Below are 16,012 nucleotides of genomic sequence, written 5' to 3'. Positions count from 1 at the left end.
GGGTCTGGAGTCACATGTAGGCCAGAGCAGGTAAGGACGGCAGGTTTCCTTCCCTAAAGGACATTAGTGAACCAGATGGGTTTTTACAACAATCAGCAATGGTTTCATGGTCATCATCAGACTTTTATTTCCAGATTTTTATTGAATTCAAATTTCACCATCTGCCGTTATGGGATTCAAACCCGGGTCGCCAGAGAATTACCTTGGGGCTCTGGAATAATAGTCCAGTGACAATAATACTGTGCCATCACCTCTCCAAATAATCTATATCAATGACTTGGATGAAGGATCAAAGTGTATTGTAGCCAAATCTGATGATACAAAGATAGGTGAGAAAGCAAGTTGTGAGGAGGACACAAAAGGTCTGTAAAGGTTAAGCGAGCAAGCAAAAATTTGGAGTATAATGTGGGAAAATGTGAGGTTATCCACTTTGGTGGCAAGAAAAATATTAAAATGGAAAGAGACTGCAGAATGCTGCGATACAGAGGGACCTGGGTACCCTTGCACATGAAACAAAAAGCTAGCATGCAGGTACAACAGCAAGTAATTAGGAAGGAAAATGGAATTTTGCCTTTATTGCAAAGGGGATGGAGTATAAAAAGTAGGGAAGTCTTGCTACAACTGTACAGGGCATTGGTGAGACAATAGCTAGAATACCGCATGCAGTTTTGGTCTCATTATTTAAGGAGGTATATAGTTACATTGGTCGGTTAGCTCAGTTGGCTAGATGGCTAGAGTGTGATGCAAAATGACACCAACAGCATGTTTTCAATCCCCACACCAGCTGTGATAGCTCATGACTTCCTCATGGAGGAGGCCTGCCTCCTTGCCTTGCCCCAGGTTTATTGTGGATTGGTGTCCCTCAAGCTATATAACCAATTGATTCTCTCTGATGGACTGAGATGCCTTTGGTCTTTTGTGGACCAAAGTTAGCCACCATGGCTGCGTTGGAGGCAGTTCCTTAGGTTGATTCTTGGGATGAAGAGGATATGTTATGAAGAAGAATGAGGTGTGATTTTATTGACACCTATAAGATTCTGAGGGGTGTTGGCAGGGTAGATGTGGGGAGGAGGTCCGGCCCCCCCCCCCCCCGCCGCCCCCTCCCCCCCTCTCCCCCGTTCCAACCCCCCCCCCCAATGGGAGAATCTAGAACTAGGGGCAACGTTTCAAAACAAGGGGTCACCCATTTAAAACAGAGAAAAGGAAGATTTTTTTTTTCTCTCAAAGGGCTGAGAGTCATTGGATATATTCAAAGCTGAGATAAATTCTTGAACCATAGTGGAATTGAGGGTTATCTGATGCCACACCCGGCCTTCTTCCCGTAGCCCTGCACTTCTTTTTCTGATAACAACCCAATTTCCTCTTGAATGCCTCAATAAAACTTGCCACCACACCGCACTCTTACACAATGCATAACCACTCACTGCATGAAAAAGTTTTTCCTCATGTCACCATTGCTTCTTTTCCCAATTATCTTAAATCTAAGCCCTCTTTTTCTCAATTCTTCCACCAATGGAATTGCTTTGTCCAGATCCATGATTTTAAATACCTTTATCAAATCTCCTCTCAACCTTCTCTTCCTGAAAAGACAGTCCTAACTTCTCCAATCTATGTAATTGAAGTTACGTAGCACACAGAACGGGAAGTGATCACACGTACATCAAGGCATCTCAGGTTTTATACAAAAGATATTTGGGCTCTCAACATTTAGCACCAGCAGCCTTGGATAACTAACTCTTCTGCCATTCAATCTCTCCTGTCTTCCACCCTATCACAGGCCTTTTGTCCTGCTCGCACACACCCCTTGCTCAAAACCTATTCCATTTCTAACTTTTCCTGATGAAAGGTCACAAGCCTGAAACATTAATTCTGCTTCTCTCTCCACAGCTGCTGCCATAACCCACTGAGTGTTTCCAGCATTTTCTGTTTTTTATTGGCAATTTATAATGGCATGGACAATTACTCTATTTAGATTACCAACCTATGCTGAGTTAGATGATCACACGTGGGACATAATACTTGTCCCTTCCCTCTCAGGCTAGTGACGCGAAAAATCTGTCAGGGTTCCCGCCTCAAATACCAACGACCTAAGCTGACAAGTTCATGTATGACATCAACAGGATCAGACTAGGCTGTGATGCTCTTTACAGTTAAATAGCCCCACAATCTACACTCACTCAAGAAAAGTAAGCATTTGTGAAATGTATGATAGAACATGTTCCACAAGAGTCAGTGTCTTCAAGAAGAGGAGGGAAAATTACTCTGGGCCATCATTACATTTTATAACACCAAATCTCTCCAACACATTATACAAAAATGGATACTGACCTAAATACTTTATGAAACATAACCTTTATCAGAAAGAGTTTTGCAAGGAATGCATAATACTTCACAGACTGAAATACTTTCAGACTTAAGAAACTGAAGATCTAAAACACTGGATGGCAAAGTAGCAAAAAAAACTTACTATCCAAGATCTGACAGAGACACGTAAACTACATACACTACAAAGGCACTTGTAAAAGTAATTTAAATTATATATCTCTCTCTACTGACGCTACTCTCAAAAATATACACGTAAAATTATATTCATGCAAGACACACTATCATGACCAAACTTGTGGCATAGCACAGAAGCTGATCAGGAGTAGCAAGTTCGGCTTATGACAGAAATTTGCAATTTTGCACGGACACCAATGAAGTGCATGATCCCTGTATTTGCCACACCAAAAAAAAAACATTTTGTAGATAACTAAAATATTAAGTGCGCTATAAGAAACTTTCCCCCAAAGCAATTCTAACATTTTACAGTAATAAACTTTATTTTGAGGAGGGGGGGGGGGGAAACCTCACTGCACTACGCAGGGTTCAACTTAATTCCTAGACTTCAGCAATAATAATAAAAACGATAACCATCAAGCACTGTGCAAGTTTGTGGAATATCAATTTAGCAATTGTTCCAATAAAAAAGCTGGGCCTTCGGAAACAGTGGAAATAAAATCCAAGGTGTTTCTGTATTTTAACTGCAATAAAGCTGCCTGTCAGGGTTAGTGGGGAAGGTGGGGGGGGGGGGGGGGGGGTCAGGTTCAATCAGATGCAACAGTAAAAGGTACAGGATGGCAAGTATGGGGACACTACATTAAAATGCTTCCTATTGTCAATTAAAGCCACAATGGAGAGGAGATGATGGGGAGGGGGGCAAGAAAAATAAAACATTTAACATTTATAAAATGTAGGGTTAGTTATAAAATGTAGGGCTATTTGTAGGAGGGGGTGAAATTCAGACAATAAATTGATTAAACGTTAAAAGCCTGAAGGCCTCTCTCTGCCTTGCATTAGTCCAACAACCAATACAAATATATATTTATATTTATATATATTTCAATGTCATAAATCTCTTCAACTTTACAGAGACATTCCAGCCTCTCCAGCCCCAGTGAAACTTTTGTCATGAGAATGAAAAACACACACAACAAAAAAATAATAAACTTAACTGTTAATTGCGGCACCTCGTCCCTCCGTCTGACACAAAAGCAGCTTTTCATGGCCAAACCCACCCCCCCCCGCCCCCCAACAATATAAATAATTAATTAAAAACACAAAAGACACGAGTCAGTGGAGGGGCAGCCGGTTCCCCCTCCCCACCTCCCTCCCTCCTGCCCTCCCTCCACCCCCAGGCCCCAAGCCTCGGGCTTGCGTCAAGCCGCGCGCCGGGCCGACAAGCACAGCGCGCCTGAGGTGGGGGTGGTGGGGGGGGGGGGAACCGAGCCGACGGCAGAAACGCAGCGAAGGAGGGAGGGAGAGAGGAAAAAATAAAAACACAACCGAAAAACGCGGAGGATAAATTCTTACCAAATTAAAAAACAAACCAACACTCGCGACAAAGCCTAACGGCTGCTTAAAGGAGAGGGGGGGGGGGGGAGGTGAGGAGGGGGAGCCCAGGTTATCTCTCTCCCCCCTCTCTCTCTCTCTCTCTCTCTGTCTCTGTCTCCTTCAGTAAAGACCAACAGCGGCAGCGGCAACGGCGGTTTGACTTTTAACATCCGAATTAAAGGAGCCGGATCCCCCCAGCCTGAGCTGTCCCCTCCCTCCCCCTCTACCCCTCCCACTCCCCTCCCTCCCCCTCTACCCCTCCCACTCCCCTCCCTCCCCCTCTACCCCTCCCACTCCCCTCCCTCCCCCTCTACCCCTCCCACTCCCCTCCCTCCCCCTCTACCCCTCCCACTCCCCTCCCTCCCCCTCTACCCCTCCCACTCCCCTCCCTCCCCCTCTACCCCGCCCACTCCCCTCCCTCCCCCTCTACCCCTCCCACTCCCCTCCCTCCCCCTCTACCCCTCCCACTCCCCTCCCTCCCCCTCTACCCCTCCCTCTCTACCCCTCCCACTCCCCTCCCTCCCCCTCTACCCCTCCCACTCCCCTCCCTCCCCCTCTACCCCTCCCTCTCTACCCCTCCCCCTCCCACTCCCCTCCCTCCCCCTCTACCCCTCCCACTCCCCTCCCTCCCCCTCTACCCCTCCCTCTCTACCCCTCCCACTCCGTCTCTCCCCTCCTCCCTCTCCCTCTCCCTCTCCCCAGGCAACACAAGCCCAGCTGTCAATCACTCCCCCCACCCCCGCCCCCAATCACTCCCCCCACCCCCGCCCCCAATCACTCCCCCCACCCCCACCCCCAATCACTCCCCCATCATTTCCCCCCACCCCCATCCCCAATCACTCCCCCCCACCCCCAATCACTCCCCCCACCCCCACCCCCAATCACTCCCCCCACCCCCAATCACTCCCCCACCCCACAGGACTCAGGGGCTCAGACTGACTGAACCCCACCCCAACTCATCATCATCCCTCTCCGCTGAGGTGGCTCGGTGGGCCGGCACGCCTCCACACCTCTCCGCTGCGAGAAGGTCCACGGACCCTCCAGGTCCACCGACCCTCCAGGTCCACGGACCGACCCTCCAGGTCCACGGACCCTCCAAGGCTGATACCGCTCCGGGGCAGTGTTGAGAGAGAGAGGGGGGGGGGGGGGGGTGGGATCAGACGTTAAACCCTGGGGACCTCCGCCCTCCACCCTACGCAAAAGGTCCCACATTCCGAAGACGTGCACGGGAGTTCCCCCTGGTACGTCCTGGCCAATGTTTATCCCTCAATCGACAAAACATATCTGGTTATTGGCGGAGAAGAAAAGAGTTGACGTTTCGAGTCCTCATGACCCTTCAACAGGAGGGTCACGAGGACTCGAAACGTCAACTCTTTCCTTCTCCGCCGATGCTGCCAGACCTGCTGAGTTTTTCCAGGTAATTCTGTTTTTGTTTTGGATTTCCAGCATCAGCAGTAGTTTTTGTTTTTATATCTGGTTATTGCTATTTGCGGGAGCTTTCTTTACACCAATTGACTGCTGCATTTCCTACATTACAACAGTGACTATACTTCAAAAGGTAATTCATTGGCCATAAAGTGCTTTAGGACAGCTTGTGATTTCGAAGGGCCCTATATGAGTGCAAGTCTTTTTTCGTTTCCCTTGTTTTGTGTGCTGCCTCTTCCAGCCTACATAACACCAATCCTGCAATGAGTAACTCACCTCCTGACTCCCCAAAGCCTGTCCACCATCTACAAGGCCTAAGTCAGAAGTGTGATGGAATACTCCCCACTTGCCTGGATGAGTGCAGCTCCCACAACACTCAAGAAGTTTGACACCACCCAGGACAAAGCAGCCCACTTGATTGGCACCACATCCACAAACATTCACTCCTTCCACCACTGACGCACAGTAGCAGCAGTGTGAACCATCTACAAGATGCACTGCAGGAGTTCACCAAGGCTCCTTAGTCAGCACCTTCCAAACCCACGACTGCTACCATCTAGAAGGACAAGGGCAGCAGATAGATGGGAACACCACCACCTGGAAGTTCCCCTCCAAGTCACCCACCATCCTGACTTGGAAATATATTGCTGTTCCTTCACTGTCGCTGGGTCAAAACCCTGGAACTCCCTAACAGCACTGCAGGTGTACCTATACCACATGGTCTACAGTGGTTCAAGAAGGCAGCTCATCACCACCTTCTCAAGGGCAACTAGGGATGGGCATTAAATGCTGGCCCAGCCAGCGAAGCCCACATCCCGTGAATGAATAAAAAAATTCACTGGACTCGAAAAGTAATTTTCTTGTGTGTGCTCTCTAATAAAATATCTAAACATTGAATTTTACTTATTCTGTTGCTGCTATAATCGCAAAGTTTGGTTATGGCAAGCGAAGTAACATTTTCAAAGTGATTGGGACTCAGCAGATACATGTACACATATATTTGGGTTTAAAAGTTGAAGTTAAGTATCATTCCAAAAATAAAGGAAGTTCCAATTATTTAAGGACTTGAAATGGGTCTCAATCTTTTGATCGCATATATATAAGTTTCACTGTTAACAATTTCCTTATGTTGACAGATCTGCCTTCTTTTCTCATTAAACAACCATAAAAAACAACAAAGAATCCCAAATCAACCAGATCTCCATTTTTTTCCCAGAGTGTAGCTTTAAGTTAAGAAATGCATATAAAATGTAAGTATTTATGGAGAGCTGGCAATGCCCAAGGACATGTTAGGTGTGAAAACTGTGATTAAATAAGAATGAGACAGATCAGAAACAAACTTAAACAGGTCAATCAAAATCTAGAAATAATTAGGCCCCATTTTAACTCCAGATCAGTTTTGAATGGAGGTTAGAAATTCAAAAACGTACTGGAAAAGAGTCAGTTTGCAATCTGGTCCCACATTTAAAATTAATATTTGCAGACAGCAACAGCATCCCTTGCGACTCCAAAATGGGAAACAGGGCTTGAAACGGAGAGAGCGATAGGGAGGGAGGAAGGATCAGTAACAAGAGAAAGCAACAGGGAACAGAACTACCCCTGATTATTGCAAGAGGGGAGGGAGCTGAAGTACTATTGGTGGGTCTCAGTGGCAGGGAGCAGAGTCAGAACTGGTGCATTCTCTCTCCTGACTGCCAACTTCAGTCTAAACTCTGACCGCTGATTCAAAATCAGAGAAAGCTCAGAAAGATAATTATAGAAAGAGGAGATTTAAAATGAGCCTTGGGAGCCAGTACCGATTTTGGAAGGGAAAGTTGTTGGGCCAGCTGTTGCTCTATTTATAACTTGTTAAAAGAAAACCTTGGCACTAAGGTTTCACGGTTGTACTCTTCAGATTAGAACTTTATACTGCACATATGTGATAATGCTTGTCAAGAAGTGAATGAGAAGGTAGTAATCTTATCAAGACATTTCAATTATGTCATAAACCACAAGAATAAAGCTTGGTTTACAACAATTTTCTAAACCGCACAATGTAATTGCAGCTTTAAATTTACATCCATGCATCCCTTATTTGTATAATATTATATAATCCACCTGTAACACAATATACAATATATCATGAAGCTCGTGGGGGCAGTTTCATTTATGTTCCATTTTGCTGTAAGACCAACACATGTAAGGAGATATTGAGAGCCAGGGCTGATTGCCCAAGATCGAGTTTTGGATGGATCATAACTTTCTCCAACTGAACAGAGAAGACTGACCTTTGTCTTATTCATTTCTGCCAGATGTATCCTTGCGTCTGACACGGTCACTCACTAAGGCCAATTGCTCAAGGTGACTCAGATGATTTGCAAATGTAGTGCCCTGTTCAACTATGAGATGAGTTTCAAGCTATATGTCCTATCTATTACTAAAACCACTTACTTCCACCTCCACAACGTTTTGCTAGAAATCTATCACTGACCCTCCGGCTAGCCCCTCAAGCTCCACGCAACACAAACTCCAGTCCAACCAAAATTGTGCCATATGCACCCTGTCCCACACCAAGTTCTGCTTGCCCAATCGCAGCAATGATATCCCAGGCGTGCCTTTGATGCATGTGCTGCTCCTTCCAATCCATCAACATTGGCAGAGCCTTTAGCTAAATCAACCCCACCCTTTGGAGCTCTCCCCCTGCACCCCCAATTCCTTCTACTTCTTGCTCAACCTTTTAAAGTTTGGTCAAAATCTTTGCTTTCCACCGTACATTCTGTCATCTTTCCAACTCTTTTACAGTTGCTCAGTGTCCGCCACTCCTGTGTAAAATCCTTAGTGATGTTTGCAACATTGTGTAAACAAATATTATCATTGTATCCAATACACAATGATTTCCAAACTGGGTCATTGTTAATGACATCAAATTCTGCAAATTAGGTGAAATAACAGTCTGTATAAAATACATGTAGATACATAAATATAGTTACACTCGCAAAAGAAATATCAAACATGTAAGAAAAAGTCTAAGAATTGTTTACACTTCTGTACCCATGGTGTACAGGGATTGCAAAGAACCCAGCAGAGACTACCAAAAAAATGTTGCACCAAGGTAAGCAAACTCACTAAGCTAGACATTAAAAAAATATTTATCTTAAATTATACGAGTATCCTTGAACAAGAAATCCTGCTGATTTGTATTTCTCTTTTTGATGACAAAGTATACTGAACAAATTCGTTCATTTAACCAGTTCAAAAAATGGGCAATTTCAAATGAGTGTGAATTCAGTATGTAAGTAAATCAATATTTTAATATTTTTCATTAAAGATTTGCATAAAAACATGTAAATATCCAAAACAGAAGAAAATAGCATTTGCTATCAAAGGCACTAACATTCTTCAAGACACTACTCTGAGGTGTCAACAGTTCCCTTCGATCCTTTCGAGCTATAATTGTACCCGCATCATTGTTCCTAGGTACCATGGTGAACTTTGGGGCATTGTTCACTACATTAGGGAAACAATTGAAGCAATGTCTTGATCTTTGGAGAAAAAGCAGTCAGCACACCTGGTGCTATTTTTAAATTGATAAAATCATGTGCAGCAAGCATAATGATTCTTTGGCATGAGATGTGGCATCATATTACTGTTTTGGAAACACAGGAATAAAGGGTTTGAAAAACACTTTTCAATAATGGGAGTGCCTCTTTAAAGCATTTGTATTCATTATATTAAAAATGGATTTAGTAACTATCCATTGTTCAGAATATAAGAAAAATCAAGAGCAAGGACAGACCATCTAGACCATTGAAGCTTACTCTAACATTATGCCTTGCAAACTTTTAATTATGGGGAGGTTCGCTGTAAGTGTCTCCACCTATGCTAGCCTCTCAAAAATGATGTCAACTATGAATGAACAAATCCACTTGAATTTGTACTTTTCCACATTCTCAGTGTTTTTTAAAGTGTTGGTGTGTGCACAGCAAAATCCCACAAACAGCACTGAGATAAATGATCAATGAATCTGTTTTGGTGATGTTGCTTGAAGGATGAATGTTGGCCAGGATGTCAGGAGAACTTCACCATGCCTCATCTAATTGTGTCATGGCATCTCACAAGAATGTATCTGAACAAGCAGATGGAGTCTTGGTTTAACATCTCATCCAAAGATGGCTAGCCTAAAGAAAGTCATGTTATGATTGTAGAAACATGGCTGTATTAGTACATGGCAACAAAAATAACATGCCGTTATGTCAATAATTTCAGAAATGTAAAATTTGATAACAAAGATTTGACAACATTGGGGATTCCCTGATCACCTTTCATCCCATCATAGGCTTCTTAGCAACTGGGGATACCAGTTTGAAAAATTATGCTGGGCCACGATTAGCCATGATATCTTACTAATAATGCTGTTTTTATTTTTAAAACCAAACAGTGCAAGAATAGCCTTCTACTTCACCCTACCCTTCAAGATTACAGCTTAGAAAAAAATCTATTTTCCCCAATAGAATAGAATGGTGGATATGTGAAATAAACCTCCATAGAAGGCAATTGGCTCAGAGTTAATTGTCTAGCCTGTTTCCACTCCCCTGCACTTTTCCTGTATCTTTTCATATTTTTAAACACTTATCAAATTTCCTTTTAAGTGTTGTTATAGCCTTTATCACAATTACTCCTGGAGATGAAATAATCCTAGTCCCAAAAACACTTGGTGTGAAGAAGAAATTCTAACTTCCCCCTCATTCTTATAATGATGATTCAAATTCGATACCTCCTTGTGACCGACTGCTAGTCTGCGGAAGCTATCTCTCATCTCAGCAACTTTTGAAAATCTCAAATAATGATGGTCCACTTACAAGGCGAAGAATATGAAAAGGCAAAGTTACCATTACAGGTGCCTGTGAGGATATGAAAGGCAAAGTATTGGGAGTACCGAGCTTCGCAACATGCGTGATAAGGGGAAGAAGCGCAAAAACTCAACCCAGCAACACTAGTGCAACTATCCTGACAAATATACAGAACAGGTATGTGGCTACACTAATAGCATGTATTTCTATTTGATGGAATTTTAGTGATTTTCCTAAGAATACAGCCAAGTGAAGGGACATCATTCTTTTGTAAGCATTAACTATTTCATTCAGTTGCAGAATGTTAAAGTTAATTGTAGTCTGATCATCCATAGGAATAACCAATAACAGTTATCATCATAACCAAGGGAGTTCTCAGTGACTCTTCATTTGAGTGCTATTTGTAAGGCACTCAGTTTGGTTGAAAGCATGAAAAGTACTTGATTGTGTTCAAAAGGGAAGGAAAGAAAATCCCATTTAATGTGCACCAAGTACACTTTCATCCTCACAGAGTATTATATAATTGCCAAGTCAGATTCAGGGTGATTTTAGTTTTAAAATTTAGTTTTAAAATAACTGAGTTTAATTGTTTCTCATGGGGCCTATTAGCTTGGTACAATTGTTTATATGATGCCCATGTGTTTACCCTTTTGGGAATATATAATGGAAGGTTCCTCTCCCATGATATGAAGCCTAGAGCAATCAGCCTAAGATGTGTGAGTTGACTCACAGAGTAACAAAGCGTTGCTGGAAATTTTAAAACTAAAATCACCCTGAATCTGACTTGGCAATTATATAATACTCTGTGAGGATGAAAGTGTACTTGGTGCACATTAAATGGGATTTTCTTTCCTTCCCTTTTGAACACAATCAAGTACTTTGCATGCTTTCAACCAAATTGAGTGCCTTACAAATAGCACTCAAATGAAGAGTCACTGAGAACTCCCTTGGTTATGATGGTAACTGGCTGAGCATCCACTTTACCTTGTTTGGTTCAGTACATTTACAAAGAGTGGAGTTAATCTGAAATAATCTAATAACCGGCTGGAATTGCATAAACAGTGAAAACTGAACCAATCCAACCATGAAATCTGGCAGTTTTTTTTTACAAAAATGGAAGGCGGGCAGTAATTGTGGAAAGTTAACTTCACAGTAGAAACAATACCACCTTCTACTGGATGGAGTCAGGTCCAGGCAAGTGAAAGGTCAACTCACAAAGAAATACAGAGTACAGCTGGTGTTGGAGACAATTCTGTAGATGGTGAATTCAGCTCCATGCATTTGAAAGCACATGACTGTTTGGCCTGCAGTAAAGAAAATTGGCCTTTAATGAGACATGATTCCCCCATAACAGGTGAGCACAAATAGAAACTGCTTACCCACTTTGAGGAGATTCCATTGAAATCTGTAGGCTGAGACCCCATAGAAGTCTTGGGTGACATACCAGCTGCAAGAAATGAAAATGGTTTAGTTGGTTTGTACATCCTTACTTGCTTACCATAATTGTACCGATAAATGTGATTCAGCAACCGTAAAACAATGAAAAATAGCATGGACTGTTCATCTGATATCCTGGTCAGATTATAGTAAGAACTTACTATACACCATCCTGTCATTCCAAAGGAAACAAGAAGAATTCAATCCCAGGGACATCAAAGTCTCAACATTGCCCTCTGCACCAGCGGTACAACATGAAGCTGACAATAGCTCATTTTCAGGAGGAAATACTCATCATGGAGCTGAAGAGGTAGAGGAAGAGCTTGATAAAAGTCTAGCTGTACCTGAGCAGAATCCTATAATGGTCAGAGACCCTGCTGGGTTACTTTGGCATTTCAATCTCATGGGGCCAATATAATAAAGCAGGAGACACCCCATGGGCTGAATTTTATGGGGTGGGGGGAAGGGTGGTGATGTATTCCTCAACCCCTTAACAAGCTGAGAGTGGGACATCTGCCTCTCATCTGATTGGCCGGCAACTCTAGCTATCCTGGCAGCACCAGTACTAAGTAGTGGGTGCTGCTGGGATTTCAAGCAGGCCCTGCGAAGAAGAGCAATGGATCCCAGACTAAGGTAAGGCCCAGGCCTTTAGGCTGGGGAGGGATCGGGCATCCTAGGGAAATGCCACAGTAACGGCTTGGTTGCTATTCTTATTTAGGGAAACACAGGAGCCATTTTGCACAGAGTGTTGTCCTACAAACATGTTTTTAGGTGATGTTGGTTGAAGGATAAATACAGGCCAGGAAACTAGGAGAACTTTGAATAGTGCCATGGGATCTTATATGTCCAACTGAGCGGGGAGACAGTGCCAAAATGACAGTATATATCTCAGTGCAACACTGAAATATCAGTTTAGATTATGTGCTCCCTCTTGAGTGGGCTTGAACCCATGACCTTAGGACTTAGATTTAAGAGTGCTACCATGGAGCCAAGGCTGACCATTTTTACTTGGGAACTGAAGGTACTTAGCTATATCTAGAAAAGGCAGAAAATTGGGATTTTAAAAAATTATTCATTCACGGGATGTGGGCTTCGCTGGCCAGGCCAGCATTTATTGCCCATCCCTTGTTGCCCTTGAGAAGGTGGCAGTGAGCTGCCTTCTTGAACCGCTACAGTCCATGTGGTGTAGGTACACCCACAGTGCTGTCAGGGAGGGAGTTCCAGGATTTTGACCCAGGGACAGTAAAGGTAGAGTTGTCATCACTAACAAAATGGCAGAGCAGGCTTGATGAACCACATACCTTACCCCTTTAACATCCGTAACAAACACTAGGGGCTTGGTTTAATGTCTCCTCTGAAGAAGAACAACTCTGACACGACAAGATTTTCTCTTCACAGATCAGCAACCAGTGGAAGCTTCACACCGCAGCTAATTGTAAGATATTTGGTGAGGCCAACATGGGTAGATCTTGTCCTTCCATTGTTGGAGGACATGAGTTTACCTCTTCAGTCTCTTCAATCCCAGATGTTCCTTTTGCATCACATATAACTAGCGACAGTGCTGGCAGACAGGACAGGTGGAGGGGGAAGTCGCCTACCCAGTGACTTTTGACCCTGAATCTACCTTGAACCTGGGCATCAGGGCCCAGCTTACACTGAAAGGAATCTCAGTGGGCCTCCTTAGAGGAGGGATTCTCAATCTGGCGCTATTCAGATGCAACTGGGCTTTGGCACCCATCTGCACTTTAAATTGAGCAAACAGGGCAGTTTCATTTTTGCACCAACACCAAACCTAAGAAGTGTGAGTATGCTCCAAGTGTCATTGGTCCTTTTTTCAACGTAGACACAAATTTATGTCCAAAGAAGATGCCTCCTTAAGAACATGAAGATGCTGCAGATACTGAGGCTACATAAAAGGAATCAGGAGAAAGATCAGGAGCGTTTACAGGTGGGTTATGAAACTCTGCGCAACAAATGGTCCAAGATGGTAAGACGTCATGAGAAAGAATGAAAAAGAACATTTAATGGTGTACTTCCAAAACAAAAATTCTGCTTGAATGAGAATAATTACAGCTAAAGGCATGTGTTAACTTTTCCACCATGTCACATGCCCTTCCTCTCAGCTATTTACACAAATGAATGACTGCTATTTTGAACAGCTAGGTGGGAAATTCCCATGGCTTTATTAGTTTCTTCTACCAGTCAGCTGCATACATATGGATCAATGCTGTCATCCAATATGTAAACAAATTAGACTAGAATCATTTGGTGGAATCATCCCAGGTTTGTACAAAGTTCAATAACAGGTGGGAAAAAGGACATTTTACCCGCCGGCCGCAATTGCGGGTTTTCGTGGTGTATCATCCCATTCCTGGCGCGTCCCACCTCATTAATAATGCATTCCAAGGAAATACGCTGGATAGCTGGTGGGCAGCCTCTGATTTGCCCACCCTGCCGCCACCTCAGGCCTTCAGGAATCTGGGTGCCATATTTAAAGGGCGCCCCTGCACACAGCTCGCATTCCCTAAGGGTTCGGAAGCTGCTGGAAAGTCAATGGCTACCAAAGGGAGGAAACATGCTGCCCCCAAATTCAGCGACACCTCCCTTTGGTGCCTACTGGAGCAGTGGAGGCCCACTGTGAAATTCTCTACCCCCGCTCTGGCGAAGACCAGCAAGCAAGGTCACCAATCCAGCATGAGAGGCAGTGGCAGTGATGGTCAGTGCCAATGCCCTGCAGAAGAGGACAGCCGCCCAGTGCCGAAAGAGGATGAATGATCTCTTCTGTTCCGCCAGGGTAGGTCACTCTTCTCATTAGTCTCAACTCTCACACATACAAACCCATCACACATCCATAGGGATCTCACTCACTGCCAGTTCAAGAAGCAACACCACTCATTCTCTCACACACACCTCCATCTGCCTTGTGGATTGTGTCCTCATCCCATCCATGGCACCGCTCACCACCCACACATGCCAGGCATCCTTCTCATCCGGCCTGGCAGGAATCCTGCTTACACTCTCTCCATCTGTCTTCATGCAGGACAAGCTGGCACACAACTAAAGGGAGAAGTCGCAGACTGGTGGAGGAATGCCTGACATCAAGGACCTCGCAGACTTTGAAAATAGAGTAATCGAGCTGGCCGGCGATGATCTGTATCATTCCTGTGCTGACAGTGAGGTCAACGGTGCTCAACCAATTGAGGATCCAGCAGTGCAATATCTATCAGACAACCATGCTGTGAGTGAGTTCCCCTGTTCTGCAGTCCCCTGCCATGCACTAATGATCTCTCCTTGCTTTCGCAGGCACATCTGGGAAGCAGCTGAGAGGGTCCACCAGCCAGGTCTTTAACTCAAGCCCCAAAGACATCTTGGAAGAAAAATGTGATGACACCCTAATTCAAGGCCTGTCACAGTGCTCACCCTCCACCGTCCACCAGCGCTGAGACACACACATTGATGGGACCTAGTTCTAAAGTAGCCTTGAGGTCGCAATCTGGTGAGCACATCGCACTGTCTGATCCACAGTAGGTGACAGCAGGGACTTCCCAGGCTTCTGTCACTTGGAGGACTGCTGGAGGCCAGAAAGTTGTTGAGTCTTAGTCAGATGACGAACATCTGGACTCGGTTGTGTCACAGTTGCTGGATCTGCAAAGGCAAGCTCAAGAACATCAGGAAGGGATGTCTGCTGTACTCTTCAGATTGCAAGGCATGATGGAGGAGTCTGTCCGCCTTCAGGCTGAGGTGATAGCGCCAGCATGCCAACACACTGAGGTCAACACTGGTAGGATGATGGCTGCCAAGGAGACCTTGGTCCAGGACATCGGTCCTGCACTACTGTGCAGGCTGACATCCATCACTGATGCCATAGTTGGCCTTCAACAGTCAACTTGAGAGAGGTGAGAGGCAGCTCGATCTCACTCCAGCTTCTCTTTCTCCTCAAGGAGTCAGCCAGGGGCTGTCGGGCACCCAAAGGGAGGAGGATCAGCAGGTGCACACCCAGGACCCTCCACCCAGGTGACTCCAGAATTGTCCAGCCCATCCAAATCCCTCTCCTGTGACCCCAGCAGCTCCAGCTCCACAGGCCGAGGACGGTGCCACTGCCGCACAGCAGGATCCCAAATGCAGGCTGGGGCCCACCAGGTCTCAGTCTTCCAGTGGACGCCAGTGAAGGCCATCACAGACAGTGCGTAGTAGTCAGCAGTCTGCCTCCACATCTGCTGTGGATGTCGAGGGAGCACCAAGACGTGGCAGCAGCAGGGTTAGGAAGGTTAAGATGATGGAACTCTTCTGTTAGTTGCACAGCCTGGGCATGTGTATGAATTGCTTGTAGTTAATGTTCACTATTGCAAATAAACTCCCAAGAATGTCTCCCTGTTCTGATGAGCAGTGTTCGTGTCACTCAGATGTGAAACCTTGGTTCCTGCACAAGATAAAGGCAGGTGTCTCAG

At 44.8% G+C, this 16,012-nt stretch overlaps 1 protein-coding gene across 2 annotated transcripts in view; it reads right to left on the bottom strand.

Moving 5' to 3' along the window:
* The window catches only part of mvb12ba (multivesicular body subunit 12Ba), a 169,043-nt gene extending 165,160 nt beyond the window's left edge, over positions 1 to 3,883 (bottom strand). Inside the window, exon 1 of one of the 2 annotated variants that reach the window (XM_078549920.1) lies at positions 3,853 to 3,883. Coding sequence is in view for 1 of the 2 variants with exons in the window: in XM_078549919.1 (XP_078406045.1) it covers positions 3,495 to 3,545 (51 nt within the window). In the remaining variant the exon portion in view is untranslated. Of the gene's footprint in view, positions 1 to 3,494; positions 3,567 to 3,852 lie in introns of those variants that run through there. The other variant, XM_078549919.1, reaches the window with a different exon arrangement.
* Positions 3,884 to 16,012: the final 12,129 nt, after the last annotated feature.

Source organism: Cetorhinus maximus, chromosome 10 (assembly GCF_964194155.1).
Source record: "Cetorhinus maximus chromosome 10, sCetMax3.hap1.1, whole genome shotgun sequence".
In the NCBI taxonomy this organism is placed as follows: domain Eukaryota; kingdom Metazoa; phylum Chordata; class Chondrichthyes; order Lamniformes; family Cetorhinidae; genus Cetorhinus; species Cetorhinus maximus.
The sequence above is the reverse complement of the archived record's forward strand: the minus strand, read 5'-3'. Positions and strand labels throughout refer to the sequence as shown.